The 20,988-nt window shown below is 44.3% G+C and overlaps 1 protein-coding gene across 3 annotated transcripts in view; it reads left to right on the forward strand.

Annotated features, from left to right (window-relative positions):
- LOC144582301 (uncharacterized) overlaps positions 1-19,057 on the forward strand; it is a 35,184-nt gene extending 16,127 nt beyond the window's left edge. The window contains exons 2-5 of one of the 3 annotated variants that reach the window (XM_078370574.1): positions 12,670-12,799; positions 16,206-16,297; positions 17,765-17,836; positions 18,392-19,057. In XM_078370574.1, coding sequence (XP_078226700.1) covers positions 12,732-12,799; positions 16,206-16,297; positions 17,765-17,836; positions 18,392-18,612 — 453 coding nt within the window. In that variant the 5' untranslated portion in view covers positions 12,670-12,731 and the 3' untranslated portion in view covers positions 18,613-19,057. Of the gene's footprint in view, positions 12,800-16,205; positions 16,298-17,764; positions 17,837-18,391 lie in introns of all 3 variants that reach the window. The other 2 variants (XM_078370573.1, XM_078370576.1) reach the window with 2 other exon arrangements.
- The last annotated feature ends 1,931 nt before the right edge of the window (positions 19,058-20,988 follow it).

Here is a 20,988-nt window from a genome sequence, read left to right on the forward strand (position 1 = left end):
TTGGTTATTCTAGATCAAGTGATTAATTTGTCTTTGACAGCTGGCTGGATCCCATTCCCAGTCAAATGTTCTGTGGTCCCCTCAAATTCAACTACGTGCATGGTTTTGTTTATAAAATTAGCTTCTCACCCCAGTTTCCTTTTTTGTTTCTCCCGACATCATCATTTTTCCAGGCTAAATGCTTGGAGTTAGCTGTGTGTGGTGGCTCACGCCTGTAATCCCAGCACTCTGGCAGGCCAAGGCCAGAGTATCACTTGAGCCCAGGCATTTGAGACCAGCCTCGGGAACATAGCAAAACCCCACCTCTACAAAAAATACAAAAATCATCCAGGTGTGGTGGTGTGTGCCTGCAGTCCCAGCTACTTGGCAGGCAAGGGAAGGAGGATTGCTGGACCCTGGGGGTTCAAGGATGTAGGGAGTCATGATCATGTCACTGCACTCCAGGCTGGGCTATAGAAGGAGACCCTGTCTCAGAAACAAAACCAAAACAAAACAGAACCTTGGAGTCCTCTTCACTCTCCTCTTTCCCCTCTTACTATAAGCCACCCAGTCCACTGTCCTGCCTTCCAAATGTCTGTTGTCTCTGTCATGCCCCTCATTGGATGGCATCCCTTGGTCTAGGCTCTATCACCTCACTCTTGGTGCTGAAATCATCGCGCTGTCTTCAGCAGAGACCACTTCTAATTCTACATTATTTTAATATCGGATGGTAATACATTATGTTTCCTTTCTTTGGAAATTAAAAGGTAAGCAGTCCCCAAAGAAATGTGTAAGAAAAAAAGGGTGTTAGTTTCCTCTCAATTCCTCTCCAATTCCACTTCCTTAAAGGTTATTAATTAACAATTTGTGTATAGTTTTCTATATTGTCCTCCATGCTTATGTATAATTTTTAAAAAATGGGTCCTATAGTGCATGTGATCCAATGGAGAAAGGATAGTTCTTTCAAGAAATGGGGCTGGAACAACTGGATATCACGTAGGAAAAATAAACCGCTACCCTTATCTTGCATTATACACAAAAATTAATATGAAATAGATCACAGGCTTAAAGGTAAAACTTAAAATTTCTAAAAGAAAACACAGGAGGAAATCCTTGCAACCTTGGGGTGGGCAAAGATTTTTAAAACACAAAAAGCACCAGTTATAAAATAAACAGTTAAAAGGTTGGGCCTTATCATCAAAGCTAAAAACTCCTCTTTGAAAAAGCACCATTAAGAAAATGAAAACAGGCTGAGCATGGTGGCTGACACTTGGAATCCAAACAGTTTGGGAGGCCGAGGCAGGCAGAATGCTTGAACCTAGGTGTTTGAGACCAGCCTGGCCAACACAGAGAAGCCTTATCTCTACTGAAAATACAAAAATTAGCTGGGCATGGGGGCACATTCCTGTAATCCCAGCTACTCAGGTGGCTGAGGCACAAGAATCACTTGAATCGCTGAGGCAGAGCTTGCAGTGAGCTGAAATTGTACCACTGCACTCCAGCCTGGGAAACAGAGTAAGATTCTGTCTTATTAAAAAGAAAAAAAGAAAAAGAAATGAAAACGCAAACCTCTGACTTTAAGGAAATATTCTGCAATACATATCTATATCTAAAACTTGGGTCAAGAATATATAAAGAACTCTTGCTGGGCATGATGGCTGATGCTTGTAATCCCAGCATTTTGGGAGACCGAAGCAGGCAGATTACCTGAGGTCAGGAGTTTGAGACCAGCCTGGCCAACATGGTGAAACCCTGTCTCTGCTAAAAATACAAAAAATTAGCCAGATGTGGTGATGAGTGCCTGTAATCCTAGCTATTCAGGAGGCTGAGGCAGGAGAATCACTTGAACCCGCGAAGTGGAGGTTGCAGTGAGCTGAGATGGTGCCATTGCAGTCCAGCTTGGATGACAGAGTGAGACTTTGTCTCAAAAAAACAAAAAACAGAAACAAACAAACAAAAAAGTGCCAGGCATGGTGGCTCACACCTGTAATCCTGGCACTTTGGGAGGCTGAGTCGGGCAGATCAGGAGATCAGGAGTTCGAGACCAGCCTGGCCAATACGGCGACACCCTTCTCTACTAAAAATACAAAAATTAGCCAGGTGTGGTGGCGTGCACATGTAATCCCAGCTACTCAGGAGGCTGAGGCAGAAGAATCACTTGAACCTGGGAGGCAGAGGTTGCAGAAAGCTGAGATCATGCCACTGCATTCCAGCCTGGGCCACAGAGTGAGACTGTTTCAAAAAAAGAAAAAACTCTTACAAGTCAACAATAAGAAGACAATCTAATTAAAAATAGGCAAAAGAGTCAGACAGTTCACAAAAGATATTCAAGGCTATAAATGAGAATATAAATTGCTGATAAGTACAAATAGATGCTCAGCATTAGTTTTCATGGCAATGCAAATTAAAGCCACAGTGAGGTACCACTATACATCTAATTAAATGGTTAAAATGTGAAAGACTGACAATACCAAGTTCTGACAAAGATGTAGAGCAACAGGAAATCTCATGCATTGCTGGTAGGAAAATTGTTTGACATTTCCTTATAAAGTTAAACACACACTTAGCATGTGACCTAGGAATTTCTCTCGTAGTTACCCAAGAAAAATGAAAAAAGCATGTTTGCACAAAGACATATACACAGATGTTACTATCGGTTTTATATAACAGGTAAAAACTGAAAACAACACAAAGGATACACACTGTATGATTCTATTTATATCAGATCCTAAAATAGGCAAAATTAATCTATAGGAACAGAGAGCAATTCAGTGATTTCCTGGGACTGGTAGGGAGATTAACTGCAAAGAGGCACAAAGGAATAATAGGTGATGGAAATGCTTGGTATCTTAACTGTGGTGGTGGTAAATGGATGTATGTATTAGTTACAACTCATTGAATGGTATGCTTAATAGACGTATTTTATTGTATGACCATTAAAATCTCGCTGTGTGTATGTGTGTAATAAGAACCTGCCGTATGTGTGATTTTACTTTTTTTGCTTAACAATATATCATAGCTGGCTGCAGTGGCTCATTCCTGTAATCCCAGCACTTTGGGAGGCCAAGGTGGGAGAATTGCTTGAGCCCAGGAGTTCCAGTAGCTTGGGCAACATAATGAGACCTTGTCTCTCAAACAAAAAACAAACAACCCAAAACCAAAAATAGCTAATATATCATAGACATTGCTCTGGGTAACACAGAGAGACTTAGCCCATTCTTTTAAATAGTTGTGTAATATTGCATAGTATAGATACATTATTTTTCATGGAGATTTAGAATTTTCCCTTTTTCTTAACGAACATGTCTGCAATAAGCACCTTTGTATGTATGTTCTTATATACTAGGGTTTTTATTTCTGAAAGTGGATTTTCAAACGTTGCATTGCTGGTTCTAGGGGGTATGGGCATTCAAAATTTTAACAGATGTAAAATCCTGCCCTTTTCTTTTGATACTTTATTTTATCTTCTGTAAATCAACTGTTAATTTCTTTTGACAAATTTTCTTTAGTGTATTCTTTTTAAAAATTCATTTTTATTCTGTCAATATCTTAGCAGAGCTCTTTGTGTATTGCCTATTTGGTTATTAGAAAGTTATTTTTATAGCCCTTCTCCCTATCTTTCTTTTTTTTTGAGACAGAGTCTTGCTTTGTTGCCAGGCGCCAGGCTGGAGTGCAGTGGCGCGATCTTGGCTCATTGCAACCTCTGCCTCCTGGGTTCAAGCGATTCTCCTGCCTCAGCCTCCCAAGTAGCTGGGACTGCAGACATGCACCACCATGCCCAGCTAATTTTTGTATTTTTTAGTAGAGATGGGGTTTCACCATATTGGCCAGGATGGTCTTGATCTCTTGTGATCCGCCTGCCTCGGCCTCCCAAAGTGCTGGGATTACAGGTGTGAGCCACTGTGCCTGGCCCCTCACCTATCTTTTTATTTAAGGAATACAATGCAGTCTTTGAACGAACTAAAATAACCTGTAAGGCTCAGCACTCTTTAAAAGCAAAGCCTCACTGGAAATTTATAAACTGTTAAGAATTATCAGATGAGCTGGAAGTAGAGGCTGAGGTGGGAGGATCACTGGAGGCTGGCCAGGAGTTCAGGGTACAGTGAGCTGTATATGCATCACTGCACTCCAGCCTGGCCCAGGGAGGAAGATCCTGTCTCAAAAAAAAAAAAAGTTAACAAAAGTTTCACTTTTTGAATTTACATAAATTTCCAAAAATTGAGATGTGCCTTTACCTAAAAGTAAAAATATACAAATTAGGTTGTAAGAGTTACACTATATTCAATAGTATAGTTGCTTAAATGTAGTATATTGGTTTTTTTTAGAATTAAAAAACGAAGAGGGCATTGCCATATGGCACCAGTGCTAGATCAATGTCACTCCAGTGTGACTAGGAAAACATTCTATTCATTCATGATGGAATAAAGTTTCAGTATTTCATATTAAGTATCTCTTATGCCTCTACAGCTTCAAAATCCAGTTGATCTTTTTCCATTTTTGAGTTGGAGGATTGACGGGCCACTAAAACTTCATTAATGGTAGCAATTTTCTCACAAAATGTACTCCAACCCATTAGAGAATCTGGCAGTTTCTAGAATTGCTCATACATAAAAATCCCAATGGGATGTAGATGCATCCTAAGACTGGAAGAAAAAAGTGCTCGCATATAGACTGTTCTGCGAATTGAATTAGCCTATGATTATGAGACGTGATCCTTTCACCATGAAGAGGGGGGTAGGTCCTTCTTTCTTTGTTGACCATATACCCAGGAAGCTTCAGGTCCTGGAGCACAGGTTCTGCACTTGGAAGCTGGACCTTTTGTATTGTGTCATAAATGATCCTTCCTTCCCTCCCGACCCCATGAAGAAGGCAGAACTTCCCCTACCGCCCCAGTCTGCTGTGTGAGACCTGAGTGTGGCCACCTGAGCTCTCCTTCCCCATGTGGATAAGGCCAGTCCAGCACCTGCCTCCATTCTCAGTGACAGGTCACAGCTAAGAAACTGCAGGGAACACCCTCCAGTCCACTTTGTACACCGTTCCAGACCTGCCTTTCTAAAACTTTCTCTTAAATTACTTCCCTCCCACCATCTTCTGTATGAAGAACAAAGACATATCAGGGAGCTTTATCAGCTGATCCTCAGCCTGGCACCCACCCTGCCCCGCAGACCAGGCAGCCCTCGCATCCTGTGACAGCCATTGTCCTCTTCCCAAGTTGGCTTAACAGCCTCCTGCCAGGAAGACCCTTTACTCCTGCACACTTCACCCTTGTCTCCCTGTCTTTTGCACCCTAGATCAGGGGTATGCTTGTTCACAATCCTTCTGGGTGTATGCTGACCTCTCTTGCACCTGAGCTTCCTGAGGATCTGTGTCAGTGTTTATCAAGGCTTTACATGACGTGTTATCTTTTGGAATGACTGTTTTGTGAGCATTTGTTTCTTGTCTCTGCATCAGCGTGTGGTGTGTGCTCAATGGCCATGTCAGATGTTCCCCCTGCTTCCCTCCTTGTCCTGAACCCTACAGGTAGCTCCACGAAGACCCGTTTCATCACACTATATGCCTATATTTGTAAGCAACAGCACTAAATTTCTTCTTAAAAATGCAATAATTTAGATTAAGTAACTCAGACTTGCTTGCTCCTAGTTGTTCTGAATTCTTGTATTGAATTTTCAGCATTTTTGAGATCTTACTAGTTGCAAGGTACTGTGCTATGTGTGGATGTGTGGTGGTGGCGGAACATAATAGCAAGCAAAAAACAGAACAAACTCCAAAAATAAACCATCAACTCCCCCCGCCCCCCCCCACCAAAATACAGTGCCTGGGTTCTTGTGGCTAAATGCTTCATGGCCTCAGAGAACCACACCAGGAGTGTAGGCTTAGCCTACAGAGTGGGAGATGACACAGGATTTTGTGAGAGCCTCAAGGAGGAAATTGCCCCATTTGGGAAGGTGATGGAAGGCTTTCCTTAGGAAGCAGTCATTGCCCTGTGGACTGAAGGAAGCCAGGAGTTAACCAGAAAAGGTGGGAATGGAGAAGGGAGGAGAGGATTCCAGCCAGAGGAGTGGTGCTGAAAAAAGGAGGCCACAGTCAAAGGGGAGGAGGTTCCAGGGATGGATGGGAATGGGTGGGGTTGTGTAGTCGGGTGAGGCCAGACATGTAAGGTTTTGTAGCTCATGTGAAAAGTACTAGATGCCAATGGATGATTTTTCTTTCTTTTTTTGAGATGAAGTCTTTCTCTGTTGCCCAGGCTGGAGTGCAGTGGCTCCATCTAACCTCTGCCTCCTGGGTTCAAGCGATTCTTCTGCCTCAGCCTCCCTAGTAGCTGGGACTACAGGGGCACACCATTATGCCTGGCTAAGTTTTGTATTTTTGGTAGAGACAGGATTTCACCATGTTGGCCAGGCTGTTCTCAAACTCCTGACCTCAGGTGATCTGCCCACACAGGCCTCCCAAAGTGCTGGGATTACAGGCATGAGCCACCGTGCCTGGCCCCCAGTGGATGATTTTAATGGGCAGACTGGAACACCCTTTTGGCACTGAAGAAAGACCACCCTGGCTGTCATATCAGCAGTGGAAGGGAGGGTGTGGAGTGAGGGCAAGGAATCCAGTTAGGAGGCTACTGCAGTGGTCCAGATGAGAGATCGTGGATGCTTATGTTAGGATGGCAGGAAAGATGAAGAGACAAAGCTTCATGATTAACAGTTAGCAGGGCGTAGTACTGAATTGGATCTAGGGGTGAGGGAGAGAAGAGTGTATACAGATGCTGAGGTTTCTGAGGAGCAATAGCCGGCTGGAAAGTGGTGCTGTTCACCGGCGTGTAATACTCACTGATAGAGGTCCGGACCCGGGAGGCCATGAGCATGACTTTGGTTTTAGACATGTCAACCTGAAGAGCTTCTGAGATATCCGTAGCAGAGGATGCTGATACTCTACCACAGCTGTTCTTCCCTTATTCTTCTAATGAGAAGTCCTTCTGAATTTAACTGAGCATAGGGCTGTTCAGTTAGAGACATTTCCCAACCTTCCTTGCATTTAGGTATGTCTATGCAATTGACTTCTGGCCAGTGGGATGTGAGTGAAGGTTATGTGTGCAGCTTCTGGGTCATACCCTTAGTAGGAAACAACTTATGCCATGTCCCTTACCCCACCATGCGTCTTCCCCTATCTGCTGGATGGGATGCAAATGTGGCAATAGAAATTGCAATGGTCTTCTTGAATCCAGAGCTAGGAAGCTTATATTGAGGATGGCAGAACCTCTCCATCTGCTTGGGCCTATCTATTGCTGGACTGTGATTTGAGAGGGAAATGGACTTCTACTTTTCTTAAGGCATTGTATTTTTAGGTCTCTTTGTACTTCAATCCATACAGTATCCAAGGGGAGATGTCAGGAAGGCATTTGAAAATATGGACCTGGAGCTCAGAGAAGAAATCTGCAAAGGTGATATGAATTTGAGAACTCTCGACATGTAGGAATAATGAAAGCCATGGCTGTGGATGAGATTGTCCAGAGGAAGAGACTACAGAAAGGGGAGAAGAGTGGTCTGGGAAAGAGCCCTGAAGAATTCATATACTTAATGGATGGGTTTGGGGAAGATGAGTGATCAAAGAAAACTGAAAAGGCTCAGCTAAAGCAATGTGTGGAAACCCAGGACAGAGCAGGCTCACGGAGTCCACGAACAAAGAGTGCTTTAAGAAGGGAGCAGTGAGCAGTGCTGTACTTAAAGTGTCCCTTAGTGAGCGTTCACTACACATTGGCTAACTTGGCCAATGATAGATGGAGTGTTCTTGTCAAACCAAGGGCTTGTTTGCTAATGAGGGTTATTATTGGCTAATGCAACTTCATAAAAACTATGCGTGTCTCTGGCAAGAACACGGAAAGATCTAATTCTTATTTCTCAATCCAATTTTCATGATATATTATCCAGAAACACTAAAAATTGTCAAACTCAGCATGATGCTTCATGTGAAACCCTAAATGGCTCTTAAGTTTTTTGTTTGTTTGTTTTTTGTTTTTTTTGAGTTGGAGTTTCGCTCTTATTACCCAGGCTGGAGTGCAATGGTGCGATCTCGGCTCACCGCAACCTCTGCCTCCTGGGTCCAGGCAATTCTCCTGCCTCAGCCTCCTGAGTAGCTGGGATTACAGGCATGTGCCACCATGCCCAGCTAACTTTTTGTATTTTTAGTAGAGACGGGGTTTCACCTTGTTGACCAGGATGATCTCGATCTCTTGACCTCGTGATCCACCCGCCTCGGCCTCCCAAAGTGCTGGGAATTTTTTTTTTAATTATTCCTCTAGATTCTAAAAATTCCTTTTTTTGAAAATTCAAACTTTTAAAATTTCGGTTAAAAACTCATATAAAATTTACCATCTTAACCATGTTTTTGTGATAGGTATACTCACATTATTGTGAAACAGATCTCCAGAACTTTCAATCCTGCAAGACTGAAACTATTCCCATTAAACAACTCATCATTGCCCTTCTTCTCGACCCCTAACATTCCCCAGGCTCCTTTCTGTCTCCATGAATTCGACTTTTCTAGATACACTATATGGGAGGAATCATTTAGATTTGTTTTTTTGAGCCTGGCTTATTTCACTGAACATAATGTCCCCAAGGGTCATCCATACTATAGCATGTGACAGGATTTCCTTCTTTTTAAGGTTGAATATCCTTCCATTGTATGTACATATGTATGGTAAACACACCTGAGAGCAGTCATTCAAACATACCCTGAGAATGACCCAGTATAGCAGATGCCCCAAATGTATGTTTTGCACTAGGGAATCTGGTTGCAGCCAACCTGGAGATTTGTTCTTTGTCTATGAGGGGCATCTGAGCCCCCTACTCATCCTGTGGAACTTTGGCCATATAGAGGATTGAAGTTCTGAGTTTTGGGTTGGCTGAAGGTTGCCAGGTGGAAGTCATGAAGGGAAGGGTATTCAGTGAAAATGCTATGTAAACTGCATGCTGTTTGCCAGCGGTTTTCCTGCAGATGCTGTTTGTAAGCGGTTTTCGCTGCCACTGGACTGTTTCCATATGTAAGGGGGTTCTCCTGTCCAGCCTGCTGCCACTGTATCTAAGGCCCTAATAAAACCCCAGGTCTCATTTGCTGGCCTGGGGTCTTTTCTTCCGCCTTTTGACCCTGGTGCCTTCCCTAATAGCGGTTCAGCACAGCAACATACCACATTTTGTTTCTACAAATTAATTTTAAAAGAATTCACCTTCTAAACTCTTATTCCTCTGGTTAAATTTCTTCTAGCCTGGTATACCTAGAAAGCAATAGAAGAGAGATGGCAAATTGGGTATCAACTGTTATAAGTAGAATTTTCAATGCCACAAAAGAAGTAGCACTTGGATAGAAATGTCTTCACCAAGGCACTTTACTGCTATAGGAGGGTGCAGCTCACAGATGGAACAATGGCGAGTGCACACCAGGACAAGGAGGGGAAGGAGTACTTATGCCTGATGGAGGTCGCCCCTACTGCTGTGTCGTTCCCCTGGTGGCTAGGGTTAGACTGCATAGTCTAGTCTAATTCTGATTGGCTATTTTAATGGGAGCAGGGGTTTGCAAGCTGGTGTGGTGGGGTGGGTAGTTTGGTGGGAAGGATGGTTACGGGCAGGTCAGAGCAGGTAGGCAGGGGTTAAAGCAGGTAACCAGAGCAGGTGACCAGGATGAGTCAGGACAGGGCAGGGGACTGGAGAAACAGATGTGAACTACGTATTAGAACTGTCAAAAAGGTTGTTTACTGAAACTATGAGGAAGATAAACTTTAAAAAAGAGAATTAAAGAACGACAGAGCTGAATCTACTGACATACTGATTCTTTGAAGAGAAACTAGGGGTTTGCTATATCTAACATCAATTTTCCTTCCTCCTCCTCCTCCTCCTCCTCCTCCTCCTCCTCCTCCTCCTCTTTTTATTCTTCTGACGGAGTCTTACTCTTGCCCAGGCTGGAGTGCAGTGGTGTGATCTCAGCTCACTGTAACCTCCACCTCCCAGGTTCAAGCGATTCTCCTGCCTCAGCCTCTTGGCCTCTTGAGTAGCTGGGATTACAGGTGCATGACACCACTCCAGGCTAATTTTTGTATTTTTAGTAGAAATGGGGTTTCACCATGTTAGTCAGGCTGGTCTTGAACAACTGACTCATGATCCACCCGTCTCGCCCTCCCAAAATGTTGGGATTACAGGCGTGAGCCACAGCACCTGGCCCCTTCTTTTTTAATCTGACCACCTTCATTCCATAATATAGACTGGGTGCTCCCACTACTGACTTTCTTCAAGAAAACAGACCGTCTGCCAGTAGTCACTGGCAAACTTTTCCTGCAAAGGGCCATATAATCAGTATTTTTGGTCTTGTCCATACCGTCCCTCTAACTACTTAACTACTCACCTTCAGCAAGGCTACCTGTCTCTTGCATTTTTGTAGCTATTTATGTATTTGTTCACTGTGTGTCTTCCCTGTTAGATTGCATATTTTGAAGGCAGAGGCTGTCCCCTCCCACTCTCAGGGAATTCCTAGCACCTGGCATATCACCAAACATGCAATGAAGACTTCACATGTGACTTATTTCCTTGTGCATCATGTAATTGATGGGTACCTATAACTAAGGAATATGGCATCTGTTGACTGATTGGCTAACTTCCTCTTAAGTTGCGGGTGTGTCCCTGCAATGTCAAGCAATTTGGGAAGGACATATTTTCATATGTATTTGCCTAGAGGACAATCTACCGCTGTATAAAATATTGGTAAGTCATTTTAATCTGTGATGTTTTTTACAATAAGACTTTCTCAACCAAATGTCTTCTAACCCCTTCTAACTGTCAGGGGTTTGGCTGTCAATGAGCATGAATTAAAATAAGAATTTATGACAATTTAATAGCACTTTGAGGGAAAAGGGCAGAAGTATTCTCAGGATAATGCAAGAGTTAATGGCTCTGTATTAACATGAAAATAAAAAACCGCTTAATCCCTCTTCTTTCTGTTTCTAGTGACTTCAGAGCTCTCAAATCTGATGTGTGTTGCTCTTTACACCAGGGCCCTGGACCTTGGGCAAGTGGGCTGCCCCAGCATGGGCTGTGTCCACTGGAGGGGAACCTTTTTCTAATTCATACATGGACTTCTTAAGGGCTCGTTGTGCTAGGCTGACTCCTGTGTCATTCAACTTTTGTAGAACTTTCATCTGGTGTGTACAGGCTGATCTCTTGTTAACTCTTGTGTACAACAGTCTCCTGCCTTGTCTTTCTGAGTTTTCCCTCAAATAATCCCTCCTTCAACTATTGTAGATGAACCTCATCATTCTCATATTCAGAAAGCATCACTGGATGCCCACACACTCACAGGGAACTACAGATTTTCTAGCCCGGACTCCAGGCCTCCTCCTCTTGCCCTGGCTTGGCTGCCTCTACTTCCCACCAGACACATTATACTTGTTCCACCTGAACTGGACACTGCTGGCTTCCCAGCATTATGGGGCTAGTGATCAGTAACAATGGGAAATCTTTCAACTCAGTGTGTTAAGAAGCAGTGCACAGATCTACCTCGCACCATTTGAAATAGCAATTTGCTTCCGGCTCTGATTCTGGAGGTCAAATAGAACCAATTCTCTGAAAGGTGTTGAAAGCATTGGTTATTCACTTGGATCCTGCAGCTTGGCCAGTGATAGATCTATAAATGCCATGAAAAGCCCAGATTGATCCTGATTTCCTGGACAGGTTTAACGGAGTGTGGTAATAGTCAATGGTGGTCCAGTTGCATCTAAAGCCTGAATGTTGCTTCTGCTGAGCGTCAGAGTCACAGACCCACCCTACAGTTCTGGAGAGAAGGAGGCTTGTGTTGAAATCTAGAATCAATAGATTATGGATCTATACTTGGGAGGTTTGGCAAGGTGCCATTTTAGGACCTAAGGAATTATTTGAGGGGAAAGGCCTTGCCTACATTAGGATCAATTACAGAGCATTAAGCCAAGGATTATATTCTTCTGCTTTAAACTCTAATGGAGTTTACTTTGCTAAGTTTCAGACCTCCTCAGTACCTAGGACCCCCTTTTTGTTCCTTACAGTTTCTCCCTATTCTAATGGAACTATTTGCTCCACTGTGGGAAAGGAATAAGATAGATATTTCCATTCTGAAAACAGATAACTTGTCTAGTTTCACAGATTTACAGATGGAAAGAAATTTTGCCCAAAGATGAATCATACCTCAGGTCTCACCCATCTGATTTACAGAATATATGGATAAGATTTTGGACCTAGAGTTGATGCTGGAGTGGACTAAGATTTTTGAGGTTGTAGGGTTGGGGTGAAATATATTTTTCCCATGAGAAGGATGTACATTTTAGTGGTAGGGCTGGGGGCGGGGGAACTGTTAATTGTGTCCCCCAAGTTCATGTGTTAAAGTCCTAAACCTCAATACCTCAGAATGTGACCTTATTTGGAAATCAGGTCATTGCAAATGGAATTAGTTGAGATAAGATCATACTGGAGTTGGGGGGCCCTACTCTAATTTGACTGGTATCCTTATAAAAGGAGGAAACTTGGACACAGACATACATGCACACCGGGAGAACTCCGTGAGAAGATGAAGACAGAGCGCAGTGAGGCATCTACTGTTAGATACCTATGTTACCCAGGCTGATCTCTTGTTAACTTTGCCCAGATATTTTTGCCTTTTCCTCCATTTTGGTCACATCAGGAGTCAGCTAAGGAAAACCAAAAGTTGCCAGCAACTCTCAGAAGCTACGGGAGAGGCATGGAATGGATTCTCCTTCAATAGCCCTGCTTATACCTGATCTCAGACGTCCAGCCTCCAGAACTGTGAGAAAGTACGTTTCCGTTGTATAAGCCACCCATTTGTGGTACCTTGTTATGACAGCTTTAGCAGACTAATACAGATTTTGGCAGAATTTAAAGCTTCATGGACACAAAACTTCTCTGAAGATTGTCTTTTCATCCTTAAGTTAATCAGCCCTAAGTAAATCCCTCCATTTTTAAAAAGTTTTAAAATTAAATTATTATTATTCTTATTATTTGATGCAGGTCTCACTGCGTTGCTCAAGCTGGAGTGCATGGTGCAATCAAAGCTCACTGCAACCTCAACCTCCTGGGCTCAGAGTGATCCTCCCACCTTAGCCTCTCAAATAGTTGGGACCACAGGCATGCACACCACCATGCTCAGCTAATTTTTAAATTTTTTTGTAGAGATGGGGTCTTCCTATGTTACCCAGGCTGATCTCAAACTCCTGGGCTCAAGCAATCCTCCTACCTTGGCCTCCCAAATTGCTGGAATTACAGGTGTGAGCCACTACCCTCGGCAATCCTTCCATTTTAAGAAAATTCTAAAATACAGAGGAACACAGCACAGAATTAGAGTTTAAAATGTCAGTGAAGGTTGGTGTCACCAGAGTCTCTCTCTGAAGCCACAGAATGAACAACCACAGCTCAGAACCCACCTACATGGCTGGGCCTTAGGGTTAAGCATCATTGGCTATCTGTTGTGACCCATAGTAGATTCTCTTAAAAATAAAAAGCCCTTTTGAATCTAGTGAATTTCTGAGTGTTCTCCAAGCTCCACTTATGACGTTCTCTTGTTAACTTTGCCAAGATATTTTTGGATTATTTTCCATGCTGGTCACATCAGGAGTCAGGAAAGCAAGTCCACAGTTTCCTGGTCCCCAGTTGCTGGGGCAGCTTTAAGTCTGCCCGCTGTCTGCTTCTACGAAGACAGCTGGGCAGAGAGTTGGAGGTTTCTTGTGCAAAAGATGTGAGGTTTGTGTCATTGGCTTCCACGTAAGAGGATTTTGCTGTATTAAGAGCTGAGCATAATAATTTCCTTTTTCATGGAAAGGGAGGCCGGGTGCAGTTGCTCATGCCTGTAATCCCAGCACTTCGGGAAGCCGAGATGGGTGGATCACCTGAGATCAGGAGTTCGAGATCTGCCTGGCCAACATGGTGAAACCCTGTCTCTACTAAAATTACAAAAATTAGCCGTGCATGGTGGCGGGTGCCTGTCATCCTAGCTACTTGGGAGGCTGAGGCAGGAGAATCGCTTGAACCCAGGTTGCAGAGGTTGCAGTGACCCGAGATCATGCCATTGCACTCCAGCCTGGGTGACAAGAGTGAAACTCCATCTCAAAATAAAAACAAAGAAACAATAAACGGGGTATTTCTAAAGGTGAAGCACATGGAGAAACAATGTGTCCAGACTAGTTGTGGACCCATCCCAAATCCTTGCAAATATTAGAGAAGGTATGTTAAATGTAGTTCAACAAATATGATGTTGGTGTCAGAATCCTTGACCAGGGAAATATGGGCATGGAGACACATCGGACTTCTCTGAACAGGTTGCTGAATCTGATTAGGAAGGAATGCATCCCTGATTGTACAATGCCTGGAACCCATTGCAACACCACCCAGGATACCACCATCAGCTTGCTCTTGTCTCAGTGAAGACCATACTATCAGGTGTTCTCCAGCCTTGGATGTGAGAGAATTTATAAAACCTGGGGCTTTTGGGATGGATGGTGCTAAAGTGCTGGAGAAAAAAATACCAGCTGGATCTCAGTGTTTACTTCTCCAACCTGCTCCTTCCAAGCCAGATTCCTTAGTGCATACATTTGTTTGCTTTCAGAAGGTTAGGACTGCCTCACCTGCTGATTAGCCTACATCACCAGGGTTGGTAGGACTAATCTGTTCACTTGGAGTGGGTTGTTTTTCCCTGGGGGGAAAGTGTTTAGGGCTTCCCTATACAGAGAAGGCAGAGAAGGGTGTAATGGGGAGTCCTTTAGCTATATAGGGGTGGTCTCTATTATAGGGAGAGGGGAATTAGATATGTGGGAGTGGCTTTAGGTGTGAAATGCTCTCAGGAGTTGAGGATGCCTAATTAACTGGATTCATAGATGAGAAAGAAAGGAGGGGGCACTTCATCTTTCATGGTACAATCAGGAAACAAGTTCCTCAAAATATTTTCAACAGAAGAGAATTTAATGCAGGGAATTGGTTGGACAGGAGAAGCTGAGAAGCCACACAGGGGATGGTGAGGCAAATTAGAAATGACTAAGGCAGGAAGCCTCTACCAGCTGTGGCCTCAGAGGTGGGATTAGCCAGAGACCAGAAGCTGGAGAATGAGGTGGAAAGAGAAACCAAACCAGGGCTGCTGAGTGGGAGCTGGAATTGTGGAGGAGGGTGCTGTCTGATGGGAGATGGAGCTTCTGAGATGCTGCTAGAGGCGAGAGGAAGAAATGGCCTGACAGCTCCCCATTCTCAGCACCTTTTGCTCACACCAATTGCTGGAAATCCATTTGCCAAGGAAACCAAGAAGGGAAGAGAAGACAAAGGGCCCAGATGGAACTGAGAGCAGACAAGCACGTGACTGGCATGACCTTGATGAATGAAGTGCTGTGTTGGGTGCCTTAAAGGGGCTTCTGTTAATGTGGCCATCATGGTTGTTGGAAATCAGAAATGTACATTTAGCTGTCTAAGGTCACATGTGTATGTGGGTTCTCTGGCTTGGGTTCTCTAATACCATGGTGATTAGGATTTGCCCTTCTGAGGAGGAAGCGAACAACTGCCTACATTCCCTGTGGGCAAGGGCTTGCCAGGCTGTGCATCATGGTGATTAAGGATGCTGGCTGGGAAGGAGCAGGATGAGAAGAAGAGGGATACAGTTGAGGAGTTGTACAGGTGAGTCATGCAGGTGGGTGGTGGCTTAGTGCTCACGCCTGAGCTTCATGGGCTCTCTAGCCTAGCTGAGGTCAGGTCAAGTAGCCCGCACCCTGTGATAAAAGGAGGGCCTGCTCATTATGGTAACATTTCTTTCCTTAGTAACAAACTGAGCCTTTGCTCTGGATTACAGAAAAAAAAAAAAAAGACACCTCTTTGTGGGAGGAGGCCCCATAGACAGGCCAGGGCTGGGAGAACAATGGAAAGAGTGGAGGTGATGTCTGCCCAGCAGGTACTCCACTGGGTTCCCAGCAGCAATATTTTAGGAGCAACCATGTGAAAAATGAGAAAGTGGGTTTTGGCCACGGTTTGGGTCGTTGAGGGAGAAAGTGAGGGAAACCTCCAGGTCGTGCCAAGATTTCAAAGCAGGAGCGACAGCTCTTTGGCCCAAGTGTAGGCAGAGCCCTTGTTGCGATGCTATCTGCCAGGCAGTGGCTACATTCTGGGAAGACAAAGGCAATATCAACCCCCAAATCAAATCCTTTGAGCTCATCTCTTTTTGACTTGCAGTTGGATCTCCCCCATGAACGACACTTTGTGGAGATTTGGAATGGATTTTCCTGTTGCAACAGTGTTTTCTAGCTGGCTGCCTAATTTAAGTGGTGAGTCTGCAGAATGTACAGGGAGGATTTGAATTCAGATAAGGCTACATAGATTGCAATGCTGACAGATTTATGCACAGCATTGCAGGAAGGTCTCCAAGTCACTGAAAATGTTTCTGAAGGTCACCGTGTTCTCTTTGCATGGGACATAATCTATGCAAGTTTTGAGCTCTCCATGTTTTCTCTAGAGTGACGATTCTGAAATAGTGTTACTAAGTGGTTGAAACGACTTTTCCTAGCCCTTTTCTTTCTCCTCTCATTTTCTGTTGATTTCTTCTGAAAGGAAGGAGAAGCATTTTATCTCTGAAGCAGCATCTAAGCTGCAATGCCTCATGCTCACCATTGCTCCAGGGCCTGAGGGTGCTTTGCATGACTGCTCCAGTGGAGGATAGGAAATGCTGCTTCAAAGATTGTTAACTTGGATGCATAGAAAATTTTCTTATAATAAGCATTGATTATTGAAAATAAAAAAGAGAAAATCAGAAGTGGTGCCTTGACTCCACACTTCTAACCCAAGCTCATATTCTGGTAGTTTCCTGATGCTAAGGACATTAAGCAACATGCGTGTTTTGTTTTGTTTTTGAAATCTAGGATTGAATACAGACCATCTATTTTGGGTCTGAATGACCCAGTCTGGCAGTGGATGATCTCATTCCATTGGCCAATTTGGTCCGAGAGAAGCATTTCATTAATTACACTCAGTGAAACAATGTGCCCAGGAATCTGCTTTTGTGCTTGGAGAAAAATCCCACTTTATAAACAATCCACTTTATTTAGTGCAGGCCTTCAAGAAAACACCAGACACTGATGTGATGAATTACTCTCTTGGGAGCAGGGGCGGGTGAGACTGGGGAGGAGGATGGGAAGTGAGAACTTGGTCTGTTTACCAGAAGACAGCAGTGCACGGATCTGCCTGTGCTCTGTACCTCATTGTCTAGGATAACAGGATTCCACAGCCTTGCCCTGACAGGAGCAACTTGGCACTTAATCGCAAGTTGATGGCCCACAGTCCTTCCAAGCAGGCACATGGATGACAGGCAGGCTCACCCATGGTGCCTGCAGGCCTTTCCTGGTCTCTCAACTTCACTCCTTCAACAAGTGTTTGGCAGATGCCTCCTTCTTGTTACCTTCTGTAATAGGTGCTGGGGATACACTGGGAGAAGTTTCTTGTTCTTAAGGAACCTCTTATCCTACAACAAGCCAGTGATTACAGGAGAAGTGGTAGAATGTGGGGGAATTCACAGTGTGGATTCACAGCGTGAGCACACAGAGGAAGGATATTCACCATGGGATGGGGAGTGGAGGCTGTTGATTAGCTGTCAGCATTCATTCTTTGGAACTCTGTTGACCACTGCTTCTATATTTGCACATAGTTAGTTCTAATTTAACCATGAATTTTTGGAAAACCATGATCACAGAGTTTCTTTCTCTGTCTTTCTTATCTCTTTTTCCTTTCTCTCTCCTTAGGAACAGCAGTCTTTTTAAAGTTAGCCCATAGGATTGGGATCAAGCCAGAGCTTCCAAACAGTGTTGGAGAAGGTAGGATGTGGAAAAGCACCTGAGTCTGATGGTGAAGTTAGAGCCCAGCGTGATTGGAAACAGGGCATAAAGATAGGTGAGGCGCAGAGGCTGAGGAGCCTGGAGGTCAGGAGGCCTGCAGAGGGTAGAAGAACAGAAACAGGGTCGGGAAGAGTGCCCTCCTCCCGCAATAAGACCTGTTGGGCACCAAGGCAGCCTCCTGGCCTGACCTGCACACTCCTCACACACTCACTTCCCAGCAGGAGTACTGGTCCCCGGAGCTCCCCTGAGGCCTGCAGGTAGGAGCTGGGGAAAAATGAGGTCGGTGTGAGAAGTCCGTACAAGCATGGACAGGCCTGGACTCTCATTTGTGCTATTTCGTGGTTTCTTTCCTGGCTCTACTCAAGGAAGTCCTGCAAACTTCTGATGAGTTTGGTTTTGCGGTAACTTCTTAGAGAGCTCACAGCATCAAGGAAGAACATTTCCTCAGGATGCTGAGGCGTGGACTGGCTTTCATCTCAATTTTCTTTAGCGGATTTCCTTCAATATCGTTTTTCTCTTTTCCTTTAAAAAAAGAATATGCTGTTTGTTTGGTCACATGGACTTGTGGTTACTCACCCGTGGAAGGAGGCCACCCCTCGAGACTCTGGCAAGAGCAGGGGAAGTTCCTTTCAATACCAGCCCTGAGAAATTCTCATGATCCTGGTTTCCATTTTGGTCATATTGAAGATGAAAGGACTCGATCCAGCACTGAGGAGGACTGTAATTTTGATTCTGAGGGAGGCACAGCTAGATGAAAGACCAGGCTAACCTTTCATCTGGAGTGAGAGTGGAGAGGCGCATCCGGCTACAGATCGAGCAGCCCTTGGTGTGAGGAATTCCTGCTTCAGGCCCCGTCTCGAAAATCAAAGCCTTGCAGGTGAGGAGAAACTACCATGAGGCGGCAGGTTTATTTACTTAGTTTTCCTCCAGAGTCTTGTTATAACATTACCGGGTGTCTGCCTTCTTTTTGGCTTTGTGTTTTCATAGTAATGTTAGAAATGCAATTAGGAGTAGCCACTTTCCTAGAGAAAGTTTCCAACTGGAAAACAGGACAAGCTGTTTTGGATAATCATGAGCCTTTCCATTGGAAAGTTCTTCACACCCCTTACTCCCAGCACCTCTGATACAGGTAATTCCACGAACTTTCTCACTTCTCAATTTGGTGTTCTTCTACAATTTTTCAACTGTGAGAATATATACATAACATAAAATTTAACATCATAGTAATTTCCTTTATTTACTTGTAAAATTATTTATTTATTTATTTGAGACAGGGTCTTGCTCTGTGGCCCAGGCTGGAGTGCAGTGGTGTGATCACAGCTCACTGCAGCCTACGCCTCCTGGGCTCAAACAATCCTCTCACCTCAGCCTCCTGAGTAGCTGGGGCTATGGGCTCACCTCCTCACACTGGCTAATTTTTTAAATTTTTTTGTAGAGATGAGGTTTCACTGTGTTGCCCAGCCTGGTTTCAAAAACCTGGCCTCAAGCAGTTCTCCTTCCTTGGTATCTGAATGTGCTGTGATTGTAGACATGAGTCCCCGTGCCTAACCTGCAAAAGTCTTTCCATCCTCCCAAACTGAAACTCTACACAGTAAATCCTAACTCCCCCACTTCCCTTGTCCCACCTTACAGTCCCTGGCATCCCCTCTCTACTCTCAGCCTCTATGAGTTTGACTAATCTGGGTACCTTCCTTATATAGGTGGAATCAGCAATATGTGTCATTTTGTGACTGGCTTATTTCACTTAGCATAATGTCCTCATAGACTTGGCATGCTTTAACTTTGTCTTTAAAATACTATTTCCTCTTAACATCCACGGGCTCATTTAAACTTTGGAAAAGTCATCAATAGAATTTAAAAATATTCCCTAAGCCTGGAAACTGTAAAGACAAGTATGTATCTATAAAACACCATATTGCTTGCAGCAGAGAGGAACATCTCAGAGGTGGAAAACCAAGCGGACCCACGCCTCCCCTGCTGAAGAAGAGGCTTGTGTTAAGTGGTGCCAGCTGGGAATGTCCTGTACAGTAGGGCACTGAGCCCTCAGGCCCGCAGCCAGGGGCAGGGGATGCTCAGCAGATGTGCCCTGCTCGCAGCCGGTGCCGGTGGTCACGCCGCTCTCCTGGGGCTGTGGCAACAGCTGTCTGTGGAGTGGGGCTGGCAGTGGCTCTGGAGGGAGGCATCTGCCCAGGCTGTCACTGGAGTGGAAGAACAAGAGGCAGCTGTGCAGAGGGCACAGAAAAAAACACCCTTGGCCTCCTTGTGTGCTTTTTCCCAAAGCGCAGGCCCCAGCTTGGTCATCACATCTCTCCAAAGTCAGGGAATACCACGGAGGCTGTTCCTCCTCTCCATGTTCAGGCCTGGCAGTCTGTTCTTGGACAGAGGAGGCTCATGCCAAGGCAGCTGCCCGGCAGTGTCAGAAAAATGCTGAAATAAGGGGGGCTGGGCAGGGACACCAGACCGTTCGTCTCACAGACATGGCCTTTAAAAGCTCCTTGAGGGTTTCTTATATCTCAGTAGCAACGCAAATAATCTCTAAGAACCGTGACACCATCTTTTTCAAAGAAATGTAATTTGCTACTGCCAATAACACGATTTCCCACCCAAAAGAGCCAATGTGTTTTCTCACTATTTATCAAATCTTTTATACTCTGATGACTAATGGAAAATACAATGGCAATTTGTTACTGCTTTGGCATTGTTTGCTATCAGAAATGACACTGGAACAAAGGGGTTATAAGTTATGGTTGCATTCAAAATTTATTCTCTCCCACGGGAGCATACGCACTCACATATCAATAGGAGTTGATAACTATAATGTGTGTAGCCTTTATAAATTATCTATGTAGTAATTTTTAAAAACCATGTTCCTATCCATCAGTTCATTTTGGCATCACAAGAATGTTTATGATATTGTTTCAGTTGAAAAGAACGAGACTTAAAGGAGAAATGGCTTGTCTAAGGCCCTATAGAAAGTCAATTGGGGCTAAAATATAGGTCTCCTGAGTCTTAAACCAGGGCTCTTTCCACTAAACTATACTTGAGAAGAACGTGTCAGAACCACAGAAAGCACAGTGAGAGATGTGTTTCTTTCTCCTACTGACTTCTCCCCAGCCCCAGCCCACACAATC

The sequence above is a fragment of the Callithrix jacchus genome, chromosome 4, assembly GCF_049354715.1.
Source record: "Callithrix jacchus isolate 240 chromosome 4, calJac240_pri, whole genome shotgun sequence".
Lineage (NCBI taxonomy): Eukaryota > Metazoa > Chordata > Mammalia > Primates > Cebidae > Callithrix > Callithrix jacchus.